This window comes from Sebastes umbrosus, chromosome 8 (assembly GCF_015220745.1).
Source record: "Sebastes umbrosus isolate fSebUmb1 chromosome 8, fSebUmb1.pri, whole genome shotgun sequence".
Taxonomy (NCBI): Eukaryota; Metazoa; Chordata; class Actinopteri; order Perciformes; family Sebastidae; genus Sebastes; species Sebastes umbrosus.
This window is the reverse complement of record NC_051276.1, coordinates 12,417,027-12,440,584: the sequence shown is the minus strand read 5'-3', so window position 1 is coordinate 12,440,584 and position 23,558 is coordinate 12,417,027. Positions and strand designations below refer to the sequence as shown.

The 23,558-nt window shown below is 40.0% G+C and overlaps 1 protein-coding gene across 6 annotated transcripts in view; it reads left to right on the top strand.

Annotated features, from left to right (window-relative positions):
- grid2 (glutamate receptor, ionotropic, delta 2) overlaps positions 1-23,558 on the top strand; it is a 560,240-nt gene that overhangs the window by 293,176 nt on the left and 243,506 nt on the right. For all 6 annotated transcript variants that reach the window (XR_005207895.1, XR_005207896.1, XM_037778044.1 and 3 more), the window contains one exon: positions 22,342-22,629. Coding sequence is in view for 4 of the 6 variants with exons in the window: in XM_037778044.1 (XP_037633972.1) it covers positions 22,342-22,629 (288 nt within the window). In the remaining 2 variants the exon portion in view is untranslated. The remainder of the gene's footprint in view (positions 1-22,341; positions 22,630-23,558) is intronic.

The following is a 23,558-nucleotide window of genomic DNA, read 5'->3' as shown; positions in this document are numbered from 1 at the left end:
GTCGCTACACAGCAATAGATAGTGGAGTGGCATACAAGCGTTGATCATTCTGTTATGGATGGAGTAAACGTGGCTGCCACTGATATTTTTGTGTGTGCATGTGCAGTGTAATTGGGTTTTTTATGGTATATAATGTGTATGTTTATGTTCCCATGTCTCCCTGAGTGTTTATATTTGGAAAAGCCCAGAATATGCCTCTTTGATCTTTATTTAAACATCATATTGACTTAACTCACAGTGACATGTGTACAATCTGCTTGCAGAAGATACTAGTGTGACAAATTAGGAAGTCTCCTTAAAAGCCCAATCGGTGCCGTCATTGTCTTCCCCCCAACCCTCCAACCCACTTACGACACAAGTTCACAGATATTACAGATTCAAACACAATCACATGCATGCATACATGTGTGAGAAAGCAGGATAAATTTGCATCAGCTAGATTAACAGGCCATTTTAGATGAAGCAACAATAGACGAACAGAAGCTCAGCCAGACTTTTCCAAAATCCAATTTTTCACTGCAAAACAGCTGGATGAATTATTCAGTTTGTAAGTCAGTAAAGCATGCTTCTGTTTTATTTGTAATCCTTTCTCATTCATAACCTCTGTAGAAACAGTCACAGATATTTATTCTTGGCTTCTAATTTTGTACATTACCACAAGATGTACAGCGTTGTTCAATTTAAAACCTTAGACTGCGGTACATTTCCCTGTGCTTCTGATTGCCAGGTTGTGGTTAATCATGTGAGAACGCCTTAGACAACTGTTAGATCTTCTCTTTAATGTGCTTTCAACGAGCATACAGTAGCAGAGACACAAACATATTTTGCAAACATGAACACAAACTATCAGCATGCATTTATTGCAAAAATGTATGTGATTGATAAACATGTGAAAGACAAAAAAATAAGAAAAAAGCCCATTGATGCTCATTGCAGGATGGACAGAGAGAACAATAAAGAGGCAATGATCATTGTTATAGACAGTAATTATGCCAAAAATTAAGTAACAAGAAATGAAACACAGATAAAAGCGTCATTAATTAAGATATTACTATATGGGTTATGGTTATCACCCGAGATTAGATATATGTGTGTTAATAACAATACATTTAAATAATGCTTTCATTACTGCTGGTATAAAGAAGGGTCCCTGAATATGAAGAAAGGGCTTTTGCATCAAAATATGCCTCAAAGCAAAGCTGTAGTTTTGAAATCGCCTTTTCTCTATCTTAATTATTCCAGATTTTTGCTCATAATTGATCTGTCACATTTTTTGGGTCTCTCAGCATCGCTGAGCAACTATCACATCTCACTCTGTCTCTCTACAATGTCACTGTGCTTTCATCTGTTTCTATCTCGCCCACCTACACTCCTCCATTGTTTCTATATGTCATTTCTCTCTCACACACACTTGTCACCTCTTTCCTTCACTGAGCTCCAGCTTTCTGTGCTCACGAAAGAAAGACTCCCATAAAACGGAAAGTGTGTTAGTATGTTTTGTGCATGTGATGTAGCTGAGGATGTAGTACGGAAGCTCATTGATGTAGAGGTATGCAACACGTCCAGCGACATCATGAGGCGATTTACACTGATGGAAAATGACACACACAAACACTCTACAATAAAGGTCTCAGCCATTATTTAAGAACCTACTACTTGTTTGACTTTATTTTTAAATTGTGAATAGCTGATCCATCAGGCCATGTTTTTGAAACACAGGTTTGTACCTTCTGTGCATTTTAGTCCTTTAACTTTATTTGAAATTTAATTAAATGAACATGGCGTGAACCATTCAATAGTTTTTAGAAAGTCTAAACAGTTTAGAGGGATAAAAATTATTTATATAAAACTATTTATTGCTACAATATTAGGCAATGGCTTTACGTGTATGTGTTTGGTTTTGTTAATTACTTTGTAATTAATAAATTAAGATAAAATATTTAATTCCCTTCCCATATTGTCCCAGGCAATTGTTTTTGTGTGTCTTTTCCAAACAGCAATTCGCTCCAGCACTTCATGGAAAGCAACTAGAAAAAAGTTTTACAGTACATAGACGGTATATAAACTTTCCCCAAAATCTGACTTAACTCCCAATCCAGTTCTGCCAGAGGGATGTTCTAGTAAGACAACATTTCCAATCAAAGTTTGAGCCTCAAAGTCAATTACTTTCCGTCAGGGGGTCACACAAACAACCACTCAACAATGTGCAGCTCATTAAAGCAATCAGTGTTTTGGTAAACACAACAAATTCAAATTAATTTTTAAGAAATGAAGCGCCAAAAAAAGATATTTGTTATTCTCTGTCAATACACAGTATGGTGGATGTAGGGCCTTTTTTCCCATTTCATTTTTAATGAGTCTTTGCTATCCTTATGAGATGCAATTACAATGTTTGTCACTAATTGCCGTGTGTATGTGTGAGTGCCCATGTGTGTTTCTAGCTGTCTGACTCTCAGTGGTGGCCCGTCTCTTGTCCCATTTCCACCCGGCTGTTTGTGCCACTCAGCAGCACAGCGCTAAAAGCTGTTATTGTTGTCATTGTGTTGAAGCAGTTTGAATCTCCTATTTTTGTTCCCAGTTGCTGTTATCTGTGGAACGAGTAGCAGTTAGCTAAACACCTGAACCTGTGAAAACAGTGTTGTTATTGAAAGTGGTAGTATTAACGGCTCAATAGAAGTTAATAACTCAAACTATTATTCAATATCTGTTCCCATTACTGACACATTTGCCCACTGATTGGTGCCAATTCATCTCCACTGTTAGCATTCAGTATATGCAGTAGTCAATTTGAGGGGGGATGAGGTGGTGGTGGGGGGTGTCATCCATCTTGTTAGCAAAATGATCAAAATGCATCCACCCTCTCCATCCCCTAGTAGCGGAGAGAGTGCAGGGGCAAAGGCGTTGTTTAGTTGAATATGTTAGTTTTTTCTGCCTGATTAATTGATCCTTTCTCTGACTGAGGTTTGTGCAAGTTAGTTGCCTCCACCAGGCGCAGATGTGCCGCTTTCCTGCTGCGCCGCTGCCACTGAAGCTAATCGTGGCCACTCTAGACAGTGCTTGTAATTATTTAAATGTGATGTGAATTGATAATTTGTGGCGCTGTCCGTTGTGCTGAAGTAGCAGACGAATTTGTAATTGCAACGTGCTCCTGAAGTATTGTTGTCACCCTAAGAGATTTCATCCTCTGGTTTTGATTTGTTCAAGGAACATTATTAGGTTTTAATGGATGCCTTTTCAGATAAACGTTAAATCAGAAAGAGACAGTGTTTCATATCAAGCCATCAAAGTCAAAATATTGAAGGTTTTCTGGAGAGTTTGGAGGTACAGTAACAATGCCATTACAGACCCTTTTGTGTGGGAATCATTTGATGTCATTGCTGCATCATCAGATAAGTCAGTCCGGCAGTGTTGACCTGCACTGGACCTACCTTCACATGCACCTCCCACATGTTCACTCTCTTTGTCACTTTTGTCAGGTCTTTGATGCTGTCATCGTCAAATTGTGAGTTGTGTCACTGGATGTCCAGGTACCACAGCTGAGCACAATTTGAACAAAACTCATAGGCATTTGGTTTACATGTATCAATGAAATGAGTACAACATGTAAAAGTAGATATATGGATGCTCTATGCGACCACTTTGTTCGCGTCTACAAAACAAGATAATATGACCAAAAGCAAGCCACTTTTTTCTTAATAAACACACTTTTAAAAATGCACACACACATTATACTGTATTGTTTGTACACATTACCACAAAATTAGTGAATTTATTTTTTTTTTGCTTAACACAAGTAATTTCTCATAATAGCTAGGAACAACCAGAGCACACGGAGATGGTGACGGCACATACTGTAACTCAATTTATCACTCACATGAACGCTGATAATTGCACATAGCTGACTGTATGAATGTAGATTCTGGTACCGCATGTCAAAAGTATCTAATCAGCTATTAATGACACGGCTACCAACAAAAATATTCCATTGAACTGGGGAACATATTTTGCACACAAGGAGAGGTTCTCCTTTTCTCTGATTCTTTCTTTCTCTTTGTCTCTCTCCCACACAAACACATTAACTCAATGCAAACAGCAAAATGTTAATTGCATTATGCAATTAACATTTTCCCAAACTGCGCATCGGCAGTCAAGGCACACACACACAGAGACAGGACAGCCACTAACAAGCACATAGATATGCGCACAGGTACATTTGTGAACACTAATGCATAATCCACTAATCGTTTTGCATGCTTTAGAACCAGACACCCACCCACATGCACTTCCCTTTTGTTATAGCCGGCTGAAACAAAATATGTACAATGTCTTTTAGATATAAGGCTTTGCTCAGTAACACAAACACATTGGCAGACCATGTTTATTTAAAGACGTCTCAAACAAAATTACCATTATCTCAAGCCATTAAAGTTGACAGCTTTTGTACACAGCACTGAAATAATCGTGTTCCTGCCAGTTTCCCGCAGTGGCAATCTGCCTTATGCTGGCACACAAGCACAGAGACACACACAAAAGTGAAACACCCTTACACCACTCACTTCACTCTGAAGCTCAGGGTCAGTTTTTATTGTAAGAGTTAATGGCATGTGCCATTGAACAATTCAGTACTCTTCCAGCAGACAGACAGAGACAGTGAAGAAAGAGCGGGAAGAAAACGGACTAGGCTAAAGGCCTTGACAGACTCCATGTGTGCAAGCCTTTCAACAAGCCAACAGTTATCACCATCACAGATTTACATTGTGATCATTAAAGCCATAGCTGACAGCTACTTTAATGAAAATGGATATTTATCAAACACAACTAGAAATCAAGGCCCCAACAAACACAAAGCGTGTCTGTTTGTTAATGTTTTCATGCTGCGTGATTGGCTATAAACACTTGCTCATTCAATTATGGATCAACAGACTGACAGCAGAGGGGCTTTACTGAGTACTTTGTACCGAATCTGCTGTCGCTTTTCAACTTGAAACACATCAGTCCCCCGCTCCTCTCTTCTCTCTAGGTCTTCACAGGGGGCTCGCCATCTGTCATATGGCGCACACATGCAGAGTCACAAGACCATGCCGCACAGTGAAGTATATGAACGGAGAAACACAAACCCACATAAAAAGAAAGATCTGGGAGCAAGGATGCAGCGGCACAAACATCCGCACGACAGAACTGCACAAACACACACCCACATGCAGGCGTTTTTGTTTTTTTTCTTCTCCCTCGGAGCTCATTCATTCTTGTTACAGCAACATAAAAGTTATCAAGCATGCTGTCAGGGGAGAGAGAGAGGGGGAATAGAGAGGGGGAGAGATGCAGAGAAAGTGATAGGCTGTGGTGCAACTCTTGTATATTTTTCTCAATTTAGTTTTCTGGGACATTGGGTGGGTGTACAGTGTGTGAGTGTGTGTGTGTTTATAGTTTGTATTACTCTAGATATCCAGTTCAACTGAAGTTTAGAAAGGCATTGTGGTGCACTGAAGAAGACTTGTGAACTGTATCTCTTCTCTGAAGGACTAAACACACCCATCAACACATGATTTTCAAACATGGATATACACATGCAATCGTATGGAAACACCCATTTGGACACAGACATTCATAGCAGTCGTCCATTTCTGGTAATGATTTGCAGCCGGGGGAGTTTCAGACGATTCGGTTCAATTCAATATGCCTTTTTGGCACGAATGTCATATCGACAGTCTTGCATGAGTGTCCAAATACAATTGGAGTGCATCAGAGAAAACATGAATCTCTTTCTCTCTCTTCTGTATCTGTCATTACTGAGATACTGCTGCTCTTTAATCTCTTCTTTTTCCTCCCCACTATCTTTTTCACTGCCTCTGCTCTCCTCTCCCTCTTCGTCTGTCTCTTTGTATCTCGATGTGTGTGCATCTCTCCCTCTGCCTTAACCTTATATGTGTCAGGCTGTATTAATCTCTTTCTCTTTTTTCTAAATTTCTCACACAGACTCCACTGTCAGTTTTCTTTCCTTCCCCTCCCCTCCCCTCTCTCCCTCCATCTGGCTCTTCTGTAAAATAAAAGGTGAATGTAGCCTTTAGCTAGGCACAAGCACTTCAAAGCCCTTTCATTTCCCTCTCTCTTTTCATCACGGGCAGGTTGAGTAATGTTATAACCCGAAATAACCTTTTCACTGTATGGTCCTTGTCTCTGTGTGATCTCTCATAGATGCCAATAGGGGAGGCTTTTATCTCAAGTTGCAATGAGAACATATTGAACATACGGTTTGAGTACACAATGTGTGGCTCCAAGTGGACTCAAACTGTTCCTTCAGTACCAGCTCTATAATTCCTAATAATTTCCCATATATTTCTATTCATTGTTTGATTAAAAATAATATTTAAAGCTCATAGGTCATCAGGTTCGCCAAAGATCATCATTAACTAACATTTTTAAAACAGACTCGTTGCTACTTAGACATAGCCGACACATTCTCATCCCAATTCGTCACATACTGCCCTTTGGCGTCACTTTATTTTTGGCATCAAAACCACTATAGTTTAGGTTGCGTGTTCCCTGCGTGTGTCTATTCGCTCTTTAAACTATGTCACCACACTCCCGGCGCACTTTCTTGGAGCATTTACTGTTGCCGCAGATGGGTTTACATTATAGCTAATGGAATGTGCTTTGTGTGGCGGTACTGAATGCGAATGGCCGTGACGAAGCCTCTGTATATTTGACGCCCTGGGAATGGGAACGGGTTGATATAGCTGATTTACCTGCTCTATCATTTAACATGATTTTATTCAACCAGCTTTTGTTAGTAGGTAGCGCTGCCAACACTGTTGACTCTCATAACATAATAGATTTAGATTAGCAAATATCAATTAGCAATTGATGTTGTATTATCACATTTAATTTCTATGAAGGCAACAATTAATTAACTATGTGTTATTATGGCACTTTACATAATCTCTGTGCTTCCATCAAGTTAACTGGCAGTGTGTGCTAGCTGATGATGGTGACTTTCACTGAGTGCAAGCTTGCTACCCACACACTTATGTTCAGTTGTTCATTTGGATAGTGTTAGTATACGAAGCTCCAGAGTTGTGACAAGTACGCTAACCCCCCAGTACTCTCTCCCACACACATGCCCGTGTGCACACTAATATACTTACACACTTGTACAAAGGTGCAAATGAATGTTTCTCAGTTGTTATACCACCATGTTTTAAACTGTCAGGTGGAATATTAATAGTCGCACAGTTCTTTCAAGTCGCATGAGATCTACGTTTGTTGCAGATTGGAGGCTGCCATTCTCCCCGAATTGGTGGTACAAGGCTGATTTGTTTTAGAATGTAACTTTCCCATTCCGCTATCACGTCAGGACTTGCAACAACAGTGTTAGAAATTATTTGTATCCCATTAAAGAGAAGAGCCACTTCACAGCTTTGGGATGGCCAAGTTTTATTGTCAGCAACCCATGTCTCAAAAGTCACTCCAACCCAAAAACAACAGCATAGCATATCACTGTTGCACTTATTATTATGAGACAATTCGTTACTTTACCAGTGAATGAAACAAACTCAGGAAGAGAATACTTGGATACCTGTTACACCCTCCCTTTTCATTTCTGTGCTCCCTCTTAAACCCAAGACTGCATATTTATACTATGAAAATACTTTTTACAATGGAAAATGTACTACATAACTAGGGGTGACTCGAATGCTTTGAGGATTCAAAGCTTCGACCACTGCCATGCTAATCGACCTCCAATCAGTATTTGAATGCTTTGTTTTTTGTTTTTTTATATATATGTCTGTAATAATAATGTATAAATCCCCAAATAGCCCATGAAATAAGGAATAATCCCACAACATTATTCATATTCAACATTGATTATTAGTAGTTAGTTGTAGAGATGCGTATGTGTACAGTAGTGCGGCAAAAAATGGTATTCGGGACAGCCCTTTATAAACATAACCAAAATGTTTATTGATTGATTGACTGTAGATTCAAATAGTGTATTAAATACATCATTTACTTGCTTTGTTACATCCCTTTAGGCACTTATTACATTCACAAACTTGAAATTCCTCTCTCAGTATTGCATTGACATGGTCAGTCGCTCATTTTGAATATAAACAATCATTCTCCTAATAGGTTTTTAAGCTGTACATTAAAAAGAAAATCAAAGTTAAAACTGTGCATTGGTATTTAATGGCAAGGAAAAAACTTTGCTTTTGCTGGAGGTGGAGAAAAAAACATCATATCAGATGTATTTTATGATTAGAATTAAGCTATTTGGAGGTTAATGTAGCTGATATGAAGAAAGGCCACATTTACATTAGCATTTATGCATTTAGCTGATGCAGTCTTAACAGTCTCTCTGTAAATGCAAAGTTATATTAAGATTAAATTTATAGGAAAGGAAAGGTCAGGGTTATTGTGCCCTTTTTTATGTGCCCATAAAGCAATCGTGTAAGAGTGAAATCCTGGGAAAGGACAGAAAGGCTCAGGAGAATGCTTTTCAGACAATAATTGGAGTGAGTAGAGGACAGAGTATATTTATTATTTGGACAAGAGTGTCGCAAGATACTCCTTCACCTTGTTAGGGAAGATGGCTGGCTGCTATTTTGAATGCGTTTGGAAGGTCATTGCGCCATTAGAGAGCCAGGCGAGAGAATAGTTGATACCGTGCGGAGCGCTGATCAGCCCAGCACAAGGAAAAGAGGGCAAATAGGTCTGTAGTGGCAGAACACAAGACACTGGCTGGCATGTGTTGCTGGATAGTTGCCTGGAAGGGGCTACAGATTCATTCACAGTCTTGTGTGCCAGCACCAGGATTTGGAGTTTGATACAAGCAGCCATGGGCAGCTGGATGCATACATTAGCTCTGTCTGTGAGCGTGTGTGTGTGTTTGTGCATCTTATCCCAACTAACTCACCTCATTGCTCATGGGTTCCTTCTTTTTCAATTAAAAACAACATCATATATGAATTTACTGCAGCAACATCTGCCGAGGGCACAATACCAAATGAGCGTGTGTGTGTGTGTGTGTGTGTGTGTGTGTGTGTGTGTGTGTGTGTGTGTGTGTGTGTGTGTGTGTGTGTGTGTGTGTGTTTGCAAACTTGTACATTTTCATCTACATAAGTTGATTTATACATATCAGGGGTTTGGATAATGAAGCACAATATTTTTTCGTGCCAGTATTATATCTATGATGGTAAATTGGGAAAATGTTTCCAGAATAAGCTTGTAGCAAAAATATGTGGGACTAGTATGTGTCCAACATACGAGACACTTGAAGGTGGATTCTGCATAAAGCAATTAAAACTGTTGTGTAAGGCAAACACAATATCAAATAGCTGGTGGCTCAGTTTCCCTTATAGGCATGAAACTTACAGTGTGTTGTTTATTCTATTAAACTGTGATCTCTTCCTCCTCCGTCTCAATGCAGTGATTCGTTCTGCTTAAATTATTCAATTAATTAATTTTTGGTTAATCACTCTAACCTTCCTTTACATGCATATCAACTGTTTCTCACTTTGTTCCCACCTCTGTCAGTGAGGGAACAGGCACTTTCTTTCTCATCCAAGTAACTCTGATAGAGTCATGTATAATTATGGAGTTCCCCACAGTCTCCTCTCCATAATTCATCCATCTCTCGTTCCCTCCCTCCTTTCATTGCCTTCACCCTCTCCCTGTCCTGCCCGCTGATTTGCATTTGTCTGCGCCTGTCTCCACAGGCTTTTACCCTTCCTTCATTTTCCAGAGCTCTTTACCGCAATACATCTATTCAAGAATCTCTCTGTCCCTGTTTCCAGTCTCCAGTTCTACTTCTGAAATGCATATCGCTAACTTACTCTCTACAGACCAACAAAGTCTCTTTTCTTATTTTCTTCATCTTATTCCTCGCCACTTCTTACTCAATCCATCAATTTCCTCCCTCTCTCTTTCAAATCTCTGTATACAGCTGCAGCTAATGAAGTTGTTCCATCACTCAACATGATGCTGCCTGAGATGCAGGAAAATGCACTAAAGCAGTGGGGAATATATTTTGCTGGCAAATGGTGTGAACACTTCTAAATGTTATGTTTAATATATGACACTAATGGGTTATATCCAAATCACCAGTCCTCTGTGTTAGTATAAATTGCATGTGGAATACCACACAGAAACACATACAGCCACTCAGAAATCAGCACGTGTTGTTTCCCATGAATAATACTGTCCTTCATTGGGTCAATCGGTTCGAAGTAAACACAGACGCCCCATCCCATCACATCAGGGAAAGCACTGCAGTGTTTACAGTGACAGATGGCGGTGATTGAGGTGCAACACCCCCAAACGTTTTGTCAAAATCCGATCAGATATTATGTGTGACGGAGAGATGAATAGCTCAATGATTATCCCCAATTTCATGATGTAGGACAATCAGCCAGCCAGCCTGTGTGGGAAGTGTCAACAGCTGAGAAACACTTACATTTTACTCATCACATTCAATTATCTGTATAAAAATAAATAATATGCTCACTGCCACATAGCATCTCTTTTTAATGATAGTCGATATCTCACTTTCTGACGATGCCGTGCATGCACGGGCATGAAAGCACATTGACAAATAGAAAGACATGCACCCCACATGCACACAAAACACCTGTGTGCAATTGACTATTGAGACACCAAGTGGGAGAATATGACATCTGCTGTGTACACAGGCAATGAAAACAGAGACACACGAAGCCATTAGCAGTGAACAACAACCAATCCATTTTCTTAATATGATTAAAGCATTGACAAATGGGTCATTACCCTAGCTGACAAAGAGAATATGAAAAAGATAGCAAGAGAGAGAGAGAGAGAGAGAGAGAGAGAGAGAGACTGGGGGAAGGCAACAGTCAATTTGTATATACACGCAGAATAACATGTTGTGTGCGCGTGTTTGTGTCTCTTTTTAGAAAATGGCTTCCAGTGGTTTACAATAGAATCTGTTACAAGGTCAGAAATCCAACTAAAAGCTGGAGAAAGGAAAATGAAAACGAAATGCAAGTGTAGAGTAGTGTGGGAGGAGATAGAGAGAGAGAGCACGAGAGAGAGAGGGAGAATGACGTAGACCTGTCCTGGTGAAGTAATAGCAGCAAACGCCCCACGGCTGTAAACAAAAGATTTTCCCAGGGGGCACGTTCATCTCCTCGACTTTACAACGGATAGACCTCGGACACAAAGATATATACAGCGTCAGGTATCTTGTAATGGATGGGGGGGGGAATAGCCAGAGGAGACAAGAAAACAAGAAATGAGAAAGAGAATTTCTGTGTGCCAGAGAGATGCAAGGCCTTTCACACCAAGTCTGATCCTAGCGCACTATGTTTTGCTTCCGTACGTTTTTTGTGTTCGATAAAAATCAGTGTGACCAATGAAATCAATATTTATTCATTTCACAGCTGCTGCTAACACACTGATGATTTAGAATGACAAGTAGGATAGCAGAAAACTGAGAGAGAACACATGGCAGAAATCTGCTGACAACCTGAATATGGATGGTGGGTGTGTACAATATGTATCAGCATCAGGAGACAAAGATGCCTATATGATACTGAAGGTGGGCAGGCAGCAGGAGAGACAAATGCATACAATTACATTGAGGCTATAGAGTTTCTCTCCCAATGGAGCACAGGAGGAGGTAGTCTATGTTCAGACATTTCACTTTTTCTTTTTCCTCTGCAGATCTTTTCTTTAAAAATTACACCAGAATTGGGTGTGAAAGACAAATGGCATAAAACTGCAACTTTTTTCATCTTTCTTTTCCTTTCTTTGGACTGAAATGATTTTAGACTTGTTTGTGAAACGGCCTTAAATGTGGAACAGATACATTAGGTATGGATGGAGAAGAAAAAAGAGATAAGACAAATTGATTAAATGCAAGAGAGGTTGTGCATATAAAGAGATACTTGTCAAACAAAACATTGTCACAAGCACTTTGCTAAAATACTTGTACAGCCCAGGTTGTCATCACAGTGCATCAAAGGAATTTATGTTGATATTTGAGTTTCAGCAGGTGATGCTCTTCTTACATCTAAGGCTGCATCCACACTAATACGTTTTTGTTGCATAATGCATAAATGCATAACTTTTGCTGCATTTATGCCTAGCATCCACACTACTCTGGCATTTAAGAGCCACTAAAATGGAGACTTTTGAAACGCTGCTGATGCTGTTTTAGTTTGAAAACTCTGGGATTGCATTTTAGTATGGACAGGCAGAAACGAAGATCTTTGAAAACAATGACGCAGACACCCAAGGTTGCTTCTTGATTGGGTCTCATCAGTCTTGTCGCGTCCTTCCCTGATTCGTAACACCCCTACCATGTGACACTTTCCCGGAATATCAGCCGTGATTACCGCATGACTGCCAGTGGTTAGATCTTCTTGTATCTGCTAGGAAATATACGTGCTGTGTAGTTAATTGTTGTGGATTATCGCTTATAGATAAAGTGTTTTTTAAAGCAAAAGATAAGCGAAGGAAAGTGTGGGTGGGTAGATGATGAGAGGGGATGTGCAGAATATTAAGAGAGAATAAAGTAGGCACTAGAGGTAAAAGTGCACATGGTAGAGTTTAATTGGATTTGACAAACAATTGAGTTGATGGATGGATGAATAGGTGGTTGGAAGGAAGGAGAAAAATGAACTGGCCCACAGTGATCTACTGTACATGAACCAATCTCAGATAATGGAGTAATGGATTTAGTTAAGTCTCAATTGGTGTCAAAGGGTGAAGGATGCAGAGATCGGCTAGCGCTGGAGAAGGAGAGGAGGCATTTATCTGTCGTGCTCAACAACACTGGGAGCTAAAAACCAGGGGTTAAATTATACTGTTGACTCCTGTTGAATACAAAGAGGGAGAGGTGGGGAGAAGGAATACAAAAGATGGATGGGTAGAATAGAGCTGTCGCGGTTAAGGAATTACCTCTGCAGTGATAATGATTGGCTCAACAGCGTGATATGTGGTATTATTACAACTTTTTTTTGCAAATTACTTTATTTATCCTGATTTTAGTGCTATATAAATAAACTTTATTGTTGGGCTATGATAAGGTATATTGTTGCTTTTTAAATGACAAATATGACAGTTTTAAAACAAATTAAATATTTTTTTATTGTTAAATGCAGAAGGGCAACGAGGCGCAGCGTTTTTTTCAGCTGTGACTTGGTTGCATCTGGTTGCTATGATACGGAATATCAAAATGTTGGCACAAAGTAGAATACTTGCTCTGCATGAAGAGGAAGGCTGAAGCACGTAGGGAGAGAGGATGGACCCGCCGGTCTATGTGTATTCATTTCGCTTCCATTGTTGTTGTTGTTCAGCACTTGTAGCCTACATGTAGGATGCGATGTTTGGACATTGTGGTGTTTTGCTCAAAGTTGGAAGATTTTTCAACTCTCGGCGACCAGAAAAACACACCATACGTGCAACGCTCTGCACAGAACAGACGCTCAGCACCTCGTCACGCTGCTGCCATTTGTAGCAAAGTGTAAAAATGCGTCACTCTGATTGCAAATAATTAAAAAAAGAAAAAACGTGAACCTACTGGTCTTGGCAGTTGCTTGCCATCCCGTGCATTTGGCTTGTCAATATTGCGGTATTTCAATATTGCGGTTATTACGACAGCTCTTGGATAGAAAGATGAGGGGTGAAAGAATAGATTATTTAAGAAAAAAAAAAAGACATAAAGGCAAGTAGAAAGTGTGGGAGAGTGAAAGTTTACAAGAAAGAGAGAAAAAAAGAGAGAGGGAAAGAGAGAGATGGGGATTGAAAAAAAAAAGGAGAAAGGGGCATTCATCTGGCGAGTGTGATAACGGTGAGCGCAGTAACTGGATAAATATAGTGGTAAAGGGTGCTGAATTGACGGGCAGTTGACGGGAATGAAAAAAGGAGGCACAGATAAAGTTACAGAGAAGAAAAAAAAAAGAAGCTGGATGAAAGAGAGGATGTATACATCTCCAGGGCACAAAGACTGGAGCTAGCTAGGAATAGATGATGTTAAATGTGACAAGATGAAGGGACCAAAGGGGGTCCATTAAATTTTAATGGGAACAGGGTAGAGGGTGGGGAGGCGTACTAGGGGCAGGAATAAGAACAGATTGTGTTTGCGAGAAATCATTGGTCTGATATTTGCAGCAACAGGAAGTGCCAGGAGTCAGAGAACTTACAGTGATAAATTTCAAGAGAAACAAAGTCGAAAAGGGCATGTTATCTTTTGCTCATTCTACCTCCCTGACCACATTAATTCAAGTGCTAATTCCCTCAAGGAGTGTATATCAGCAAGCCAGTGGTCCACACAGACACACACAGAGGCGTGTAGAGAGCAGAGCATATTTTCAGCCCGCCAGCGGTGTGAGTAAGCATCTCTCTCTGCCACTCAGTGCTTAGTCGTGTATGGCACAATGCGTGGCAGCAGTTTGGAGCTGTGGATCTGGAACAATACATGAAACAATACACAGACACAAGTAGGTCATCCACACACACACACACACACACACACACACACACAGTTCTAGACATGGAGATAAACTCTTGGCTATGACAGTGCTGTGGGCGCTGGCTAGGACTTCCTCTCTCTCTCTGTGTGTGTCAGTGGATTTCTGATGAAACCAAACACTTGATTATGATTACGTTCTCATCTTACAGCCAGCAGACACTCAATGTCTTTTCATTCAGCTTATTGCTTTACATAATGGGATACTTCTCTCATAAATTGAGCTGTCCCTGTTCCTGTCAGCTAAGCCTGAAAAAAAAGCAGCTTATACAAATGGAAAATAGCCCTTTGCTAGGCATTTTCTCGCTACCGGATGACAATGTAAACCATAAAACGTTATAAATTTGTCAATCGTCGAAAACGTTTTTTTCTATAGCATTTATACTGTGATAGCTCTCCCTTTCATATCACTGGCTGTATTAGACCATTGTGGTCAATGTTGCAAATCAACAAGCAGAACTGTATTATAGCAATATTGGATTACAGGATTTCTGCATTAATGTCTTCTGTTAGGTATTTAATTCATGGGATAACAACAGACATTAATCTGCTTATTAAATCTTCAAGTTTATCAATTCCATTTTGATAAAATGAAATGTATAAAAATGTATTCCATGTTGTGATTATGAAAGTTATTAGTGATGCAGGTCCTGAGGGTCCCGCAGGTCTGGCAGGTTTGGGTAAGCTTACTAGAAAATATTGCGGGTTCGGGCGGGCAGGTCAAAAAGTGACAAAGCAGCGTTCCGAGTCAAACAACATTGCGTGCAATAGTCCAGCTTCTCTTGTCCTCTGTCTGACTCTCTCTCTCAAACGCACATGCACCAGCCGTGGTGGCAGCCCGTAATTTTAACGCATTCTGTGCCACCACCAAGTAATGCACTGTCAAGAGGGCGTCGTCATTTCACGTATTTCTGTGAAATCATGTTGCACACACACATACAACGCAAGCTGCGGCACTCAAGTCCGCTTGTGTCTGTCCTTGTCCTCTGTCCTGACATTTATTGTGCTACTTTAATGCATAAGGTTGTCGGTTTGGGTGGTACATTTTTTTTGGCTCTCATAAAGGGTTGGGTGGGTGTGGGTAATATAAAACCCTGACGATTTTATCCTTATCACCCACCTTTAGCTTTAACTGCAGTCATAGCTTAATTATAGATTGTTGGACAGGTTGGATTTCAATTCAGAGTTTTGGAGAGCCAACCTCACCAAAACCTGCTTGTCATTTGATTTCCATTAACTGTTTTAAAGTTCCAGAAGTTTCACTGTGTTCGTAACTTGCAGTTCATCAGTAAAAAAATACCATTGTCATTTTGTAATTCAGATTCTGTTAATAATCCCTTCAAATATAACTTGTGTTTTCCTGCCTTTCCTTCATTGCTGCTTCGGTAGCTTTCACGCATTTTCGTAGCGAAGACCCTGTTGGTGGTTTAGCTTATTTCCCCTTATTTAGCATAAAATACGTCCAGACAGGTAACGTAATGAGGCAGGCAGCTGCTGTAGCTACTGTTGTTATGAGATTGCTACTTATCGTATTTCAAACAAAGTATTACTATGTACTATGTGGCCAGTACCAATATCAGTATTGGTAAACATTGTTTGCATATCTGTCATTTTGCACTCAATTTGAATGTAATTTTTGCTTCGGCTAACCGATTCACTCTTTTTGGCTATCATCCCAGTGATAGTTAACAGGATATTAGATTAGGGATTATATATATAATCCAATCCAAACCAAATTTATTTATTTATTAAGCACATTTAAAAGAACAACAACAGACTAAAGTGCTGTACAACCAAATATAACAAAAACACATAAAAATAACACAAAGACCAATTTAGAAGACAAAAGGACAATAATGTAGAAAGGCAACTCTAATAGTGAGTTGTTGTTTACTCCATTTAAAACTGTTGCCTAAGTCTCTTATAGTGTCTAGCTTACTCAAGAAAGGTTTTACAGCTACAGGCATAAGGACACTCTTTTATTGGTTTTCTTCATGTATTGATAACCCCCCGCCCCCCGGTCTCTCTCTCCTTTCCTTCCTCAGTCACTGGGCCACAGAAACTGGAGGACTAGGTATCAGTGTGATCAATTGTGTGTGTGTGTGGTGGGAGGAGAGCTGCTTGGAGAGACACAGATAGAGAAAAGAATCGGTCACACCTGGGCGCAGGTGAAGTGCTTGCAGTCTATTTCTACTGACAAGCTGGCGAGAGAGCTCAATAACATGCTCTGTTGCAGACAACACGTGCACAATACGCAGTGACATACAGAACATGCATCAAAAATGTCAGTAAATGTAAACAAGACCAGGACGAGATAGCGGTTAGTTCCCTTAAATGTATGACAAATCATTTTACAAGTTAGTAGATGGAGGTTTTGGAGGATCAATCAAGCATTTCATTTAAAAAAAACAAAATGAATCTGCAAAGATGAAGACATGGATTACCATCATATGTGCAGTTTTAACTTTAAGATTGGGGGTTCATAAAAAAAATTTGAGAATGTAATGTGTACAACAGAGGCTTTGTTTACACAAAAATTAATAATCAGGCACTAGCAGTTTCATTTTTATATCCCGACTAATATGCCCAATAAGTGATGGAATATTGCAAGAATCACCATAGAAACCAAACTCACACAAACCGCAAAACCCGAGAGTAAACCAGAGCTGAGCCTTGCAGGCTTGTTGATAGACCTACAGTAGGCCCTGGTGTCTAATAGCATATACTGTATGTTAAAACACAGAGAGGTCTGTAGTGTATTGGGATGCTGTGTGTACATATAACTCCTAACTGAATGCGACATGAGCGAGCGTCAGAGACAAAATCAGTTTGCATTGTTTCCTACTGGCATGTCCTAACTGGCCTTGAGTGACACAGTACTGTGCAGCGCGACGTTTGGAGCTGAACTTTAGTCGGACGCTGTTTCTATTTATTCCTGCCGCTCGTGATGAAAGCGTCGCAATGGACGAAGAACAGCTGATTCGTGAAGTTGAAATGAGTTATTTATAGGCCTATGATACCTCCTAATTTCACAACAAAATCCTATTTAAGAGGCAGCTGGCTTGAGGGAGATCCCAAGGGAGGTCACCTGAAAGTTTCCTACTTGCTATTGACTATATTGTAGCCTATGTCATTTCCAGGAAATATCACAATATATAACGTGTTTTCCGTTTAAAAGTTATCATGTTGTTTTCTTATTCTGTCAATAAGAAGACACAACAAGGTCGATATTATTCATGATTACTTGAATTATTCGTTTTGTGTTATAAAAGATATTGATAATATTTAAATCCCTACATGCATTTTTGGCCACGGCCACTAGGGGGTTCAGTGGTCCCCTGAACCAACGCAAACTGTGCCTGTGATTACCATACAGGCATCAGGCAGCAAAATAAATAAATGAATAAACACGGAACAGATAAATTAACAAAATAGATGAGACCTACAGTACTCCCTGTGGCTGACAGTCTGTTGGATGTGTACACGTGCGCTTGTATGAATGACATGTATATCCCTCAAATGAACACCTCTGCGTGACTGCCTGACAGGTCTTACCTGCTTTAGCAAGATTGATCCCGGAATGATTTATCGTGAGTCAGTATACTGCTCATGTACTGTACAGCAGGGGGTTTAGATGTGTGAGTGTGCTCGTGTGTGGGCTGCCGATGATAGTGGTGGTATGTGAGTGCTGTTTAGTAGGCGGTTATGGTTCAGGATGATAGGTGAAAAACTCCAAATGGTGACATTTTGTATTTGTTTTCACACCTCCTACACAGCTCTCTTTATGTAGCCCAAATCTGTTTTTGTGCTCCAACTGCAGTCATTGTAGACAGCAGTTCTTAAAAGTGTTGGCACGGTGTAAGGAAACAATATCCATCTCTACAGCTTAACATTGAACGCATACTCACCCGGGCAGGACTTATTTAAATTACTTCTATTGTTTTAAACCCTTTCATAATGTAAGCAAAGTGTGTTTCTCTTAGGTGCTGCCAAACTCTTCAAAGTGATACTACAGACATATTTTGCTGCACCAGCACCTCTAGCTCTTTCCCTCTCCTTTAACTGTTGCATACCGGTTCTTCAGAGTGATGTAACAGTGGGCTGGGTTAACGCAACGGGCCCTTTAAGTCATTAGCACAGAGCATTAATGAGCCTAGTGCTTAGAAGCCCCCTGCAGACTTAAGAGTGTGTGATGTAGAAGGGATGAGGGCACTAATTCTCCAAAGTGCCCTAATAAGTAGAGGATTAGCAAAGCCTTCCATTAGCCAAAGCCTTGATGATGCTAAGCTAATGCGCTATAGCTAGACTAGAGCAAGGCGGCTAAAGCGTTAGTTAGCATGACTGCTATAATAGGGAATCTGGATAATGTAGCTTATGACACATGACTGGCTTAGTCAGCTCACATTTTCAGAGAGATGCAGACTTAAATGCACAGGCTTAAAATGCATTAATATGAAATGAACACAATATAAACCCACAGGTGTGCCTTCCCACACGCACCCACAGGCACACTTATGCTCCAACATGAAGGTGACAGCAGATAGAAGATGAATCCTAGGCTCACTGGTTTGAAGAATAATGACCATGACTAAGCAGTATGCTGAGACTTAGTGAAGTTTAATCATATATTGTTACACTTTAATTAATTCCTCAAAATGTGGACTTGCACAATGGGCAGAGAGATTGAAACTGCTTTCGCTTCCACTCATTAATCATCTACATCAATGCAAGAGGAAACGGTTGCCTGAAATAACCCTTAAGCTATTGCTAAAAAGGAAAATCGTTCCTAACAATGTATTGCCAATTAATTACAGAATGGGTTTTATGTTCAAATATTTATTGCTATTGCCTCCAAATTAGATTTATGTCACCGAACTGCTTAAGGCTCGAGTGACAACAGTAACCAATTTACCTTATAAACTGTGGCTTTTTGAGCGGACCAGCTCCAGTATGTCTTTAATCTTGTGCATTATGTTTTTTTGTTAACAAATGCAGACTGTTCGAGACAATTTAAGTGTCTTGAACAGAGGAATGAATTTAGTTTTTGGGTGACTTGTACACCCTAAAAGTAATGTATCCAAATTAAATCAGTAGTGATTAAAGAACATAAGCAATTACAGTAAGCAGACACCATGTTGTGCATCTTTATTACGCAGACAAACACACGCATGCTTGGATTTGTCACGATTTGAGTATTCATCCTCACAAACCACTTTGAAATCCAACTCATTAGGTTGTTTTCGTGCAAAACCAGTTGACACGGGAGACATTGTCATATTATATAGCTCTCATGTTTTCTCTCTCTCACACACACACATGCACACATACAATGCTTTATTCTGCTTTTCTCAGCACTATGAATCTGTCTCCTCAAGCTTTTCTTTCTTGTTAACTTTCTTTCCTTTTCTCTTTCTTTCTCTGGCTTTATTTTTGCAGTGTCGACAGATTAGTGCGTGTGGCATTATACGGGCTGACTGTGTGTGGTTTAGATTGTGCTTTCTTGCTGTTGTACATTGCCATTGCACCATTTGTGTGTGTGTTTCTGTGTTTGTGTTCACTGTGCTGTCTTTAAACTTTTTTTCCACTTCTTTTTGTTTTACCCAGTGACTCTGTGCCAGGGTTTTTGTCAGCTAGAAATGAAATAAACACCTAAGTCGGGTGCTTAGCACACAGTGTGGAGCAGAAGTGAAGATGAAATAAGACGGATGAGGATGGAAAAAAAGGGGCAAGGACTCAAGGGCAAAATGTGAGTTTCCATGTGGGTAAAAAGTAATGGAAGAGCAGACTGAAGTGTGCAGAAAATAGAGTAATACAGAGGTGATGAATTGCATGATGGCTGCAGTGAGGGAAGGAAAGAGGATAGGTGGCTGTTTGTGTTGCCATGAGGGATAACAAAATATGGACGAGAAAGCGGCTGGTGAGTAAAGATGGTGAAAAAGATTGGAGGGTGGGTGGAATGGAAAAGGCGCTGAAGAGGGATGTTAGAAAGGAGGTGGAAGAGGAAGGCAGATGACTCCAAATTGAGGACAGTGTACAACATCCAGTGACGCTGTAAGGCAACGAAAATGAAAATCACTGCAGGACTGCAGCTTTGAAATGATTGGGGCTGAAAGGTAAGCACTCAGAGGTGCTGTTTTGGACAAGAGGGGAGATAACAGGGGAGTGGGTTTAGAGGGTAGGAGGTAGAGGTGTTTTTGACAGCGCTAGAGGTCTAGGAAGGATGAAAAGTGGAAGGGAGGGGAAAGGAGGTGAGTTCGGCACAGATGGTGTCTCAGAGCTGAGGAGCATTTAGACAGTAGAGCACAAACAACTGGAGGTTGTAGAAAGTCTCTCTGGCAAGAAAGGCATCTTTTACAACATGGTTTTATAGCACACTTTCTCAAGAAGCATACTTTAATAGTGTACAATGCACTGCTTTATATTGTATTATTGTTCATGAAGTAGACTGGAGGTCAATCAATAATGTGTACACATGCTACACTCCAGGTTGACTTAACTTTGATTCAATAGCTAGAATAGTGCTCGCTGTCAGTGAATGGTTGCTTTTGTCAGTACGGACGACTGCAAACGGCCGGGGGTTACAGGGTGGATGGAAACAACCCTGGCTCTAATTCAGTAGTATTGGATGGCAAAAAAGGAAAGCATGCTCTGCACCAAGTCTTTTGGTGATGCAGTCATATACGGTACAGCATATCATATCACACAAGTCTCATGTGTTTGTCAGTCAAAATAGCATTTTACATGTATTGACAGACACTTGAGTTTTATAGGAAGGTGACACATTGATCCCTCTTTTTTATATGTACTTTTATCATGTCCATGTCTCCAGCCATTGATAGAATGACTCACAGTGCTCAACTTATCCTCATACAACGGTTTTTATGATGTATTACGAAAAGTTATTCCTCATTTTTCGTGCATTTTCCTACTTCTGTCCAGTGTCAATTTCCGCTCCAGTCTTTTTTTTTTTTTAAATAAACTTCCGTCTTCACAGGAAAACAACTGGGTAAGGATTAGGCAACAAAACCATTTAGTTAGGTTCAGGAAGAGATCAACTTGGTTAGGTTTAGGCAACAAAACTACTTAGTTAAGTTTAGGAAAAGACGTGGCGTAACTTAAGTGCGGAAGTTCTGTGACAAAAACTATTTAGTTAGGCTTAAGAATATATTGTGCTTTGTGTTAGAATAATATATAATAATAAAATAACTTGAGCACGGAGGTTACGCGACAGATGAATCAACGCTGACTTCTGGTTCCACACGGGGCACAGACATCGGTCTCCTGGGTGAAAATCCGGTGTCTTTTGACCCACCCATCCTCCCCAATGTCCTCCTTACGTGGATAACATACAAATTGATTCCATGGGATATATACGACTTACAGTACATTTACATTTTGTATCGTTTCGTTCGCTTTCAGGCTCTTGGAGGCTTGTCTGTATTTATTGAAATTGAAGTAGTGAAGAAGAAAAGTCTTTTTTTGTGCTATAGTGTTTTTTTTTCATTTAGTCCACAATATGTTCCTGCTCTGCCGCTATATACCTTTACCTATGTACTGTATGTATATGTCTTTATCCAGTTTTCTCCTTATGTCTAGTGTGAAAAATGGCCCTGTCTCTTTAGTCGGTGCTGCAGTGTGGCGACCTTTAGAATAAGAATTATCTGACACAAATAATTACTATGATCAAAACTGTGACTTGGTATTGCAAACAGTCGTAACAGATATTTTTACCACTTTCACCAAAGCACAATTTCCTTTGTATGCTTTGAAAAAATAACATGCTGCTATTTTTTTTTCCTCCTTCTTTCTCTGCTGCCTCCCTCCCCTCCATCCAGCCTGTGAGCTGATGAACCGTGGTATCCTGGCTCTGGTCAGTTCAATTGGCTGCATGTCCGCGGGCAGCCTTCAGACTCTGGCCGATGCCATGCACATCCCCCACCTCTTTATCCAGCGCTCCCCAGCGGGATCACCTCGCTCCGCCTGCCCACAAACCAGTCGCCTCCCTGGAACAGATGACTACACCCTAATGGTCCGCCCACCCGTCTATCTCAATGAGGTCATCATGCAAGTGGTGTCTGAGTATAGCTGGCAGAAGTTCATCCTCTTCTATGATTCAGATTTTGGTAAGGAAATAATCAACTATCTGTACTAACTGTCTATAACTATCTGTCTGTCTTTCTGTCTAATTCAAGCTATTCACTTTAAGTGTAATTGAAATGGTTATTTGGAGCACTTATATTGATGGAAGCAATGTAATACATTCATTTACAATTTAATACATTTAAGTATATGATTTAAAGGAAGCTTAACAACACCAAGTCACATGACTAGTGACAAAAAATGAGACGGCACTTCCTGAGATTTACTAAACTAGCTACCTTTAGCAGGAGATAAGCTGTTTTTTCCCTTCTCCGTCATGAGTTGGTTTAGCAGCTGCCTTATTTAATTATGTGTAATATCAAAATGGATATTTTTCATTTACAGATAACAGGGGTCTTTCTATGACAGAGAGTGCAGAGATTAGTAAATGCGGTGAAAAGTCCAACAGCACACAGATTAACAAGCCAGAGTGTAGAAACCGCAGCCTGGGCAGCGATATAATGCAGTAACTATACAGCCAGGTTTGGCTTTTAGGTCAGTTTTGTTGTTACCACAAATTTAAAAAGCTGAAAAATCATCACAAATTACACATTTATGTTGCATAATATTTTTTGATATAATAATACAGATGTCAGAAGGACAGATACAGGTTATAACTTAATTTTGACCAAATGTCTGTGTGCTTTGCCTTTGTAGGGCAGTAGTAGGTCTATTAAAATACTGTTGTGTGAATTTTGAATTCATCTAATGTAACAGTGGTTTCACTCAGCATGGTAGGACATTAGAGAGCTAATGGCTGTATGGTTAAGTCAGAAACATTGCTCTCTCTCTCTCTCTCTCTGACTTTCTGCCAAACAAACACAGGCAGACATGGACACGTGCATGTGAACACAGAAACACAAAAAAACAGGCAAACGTGCAAATGTATCTATATGCATCTTTATGCTGGTGA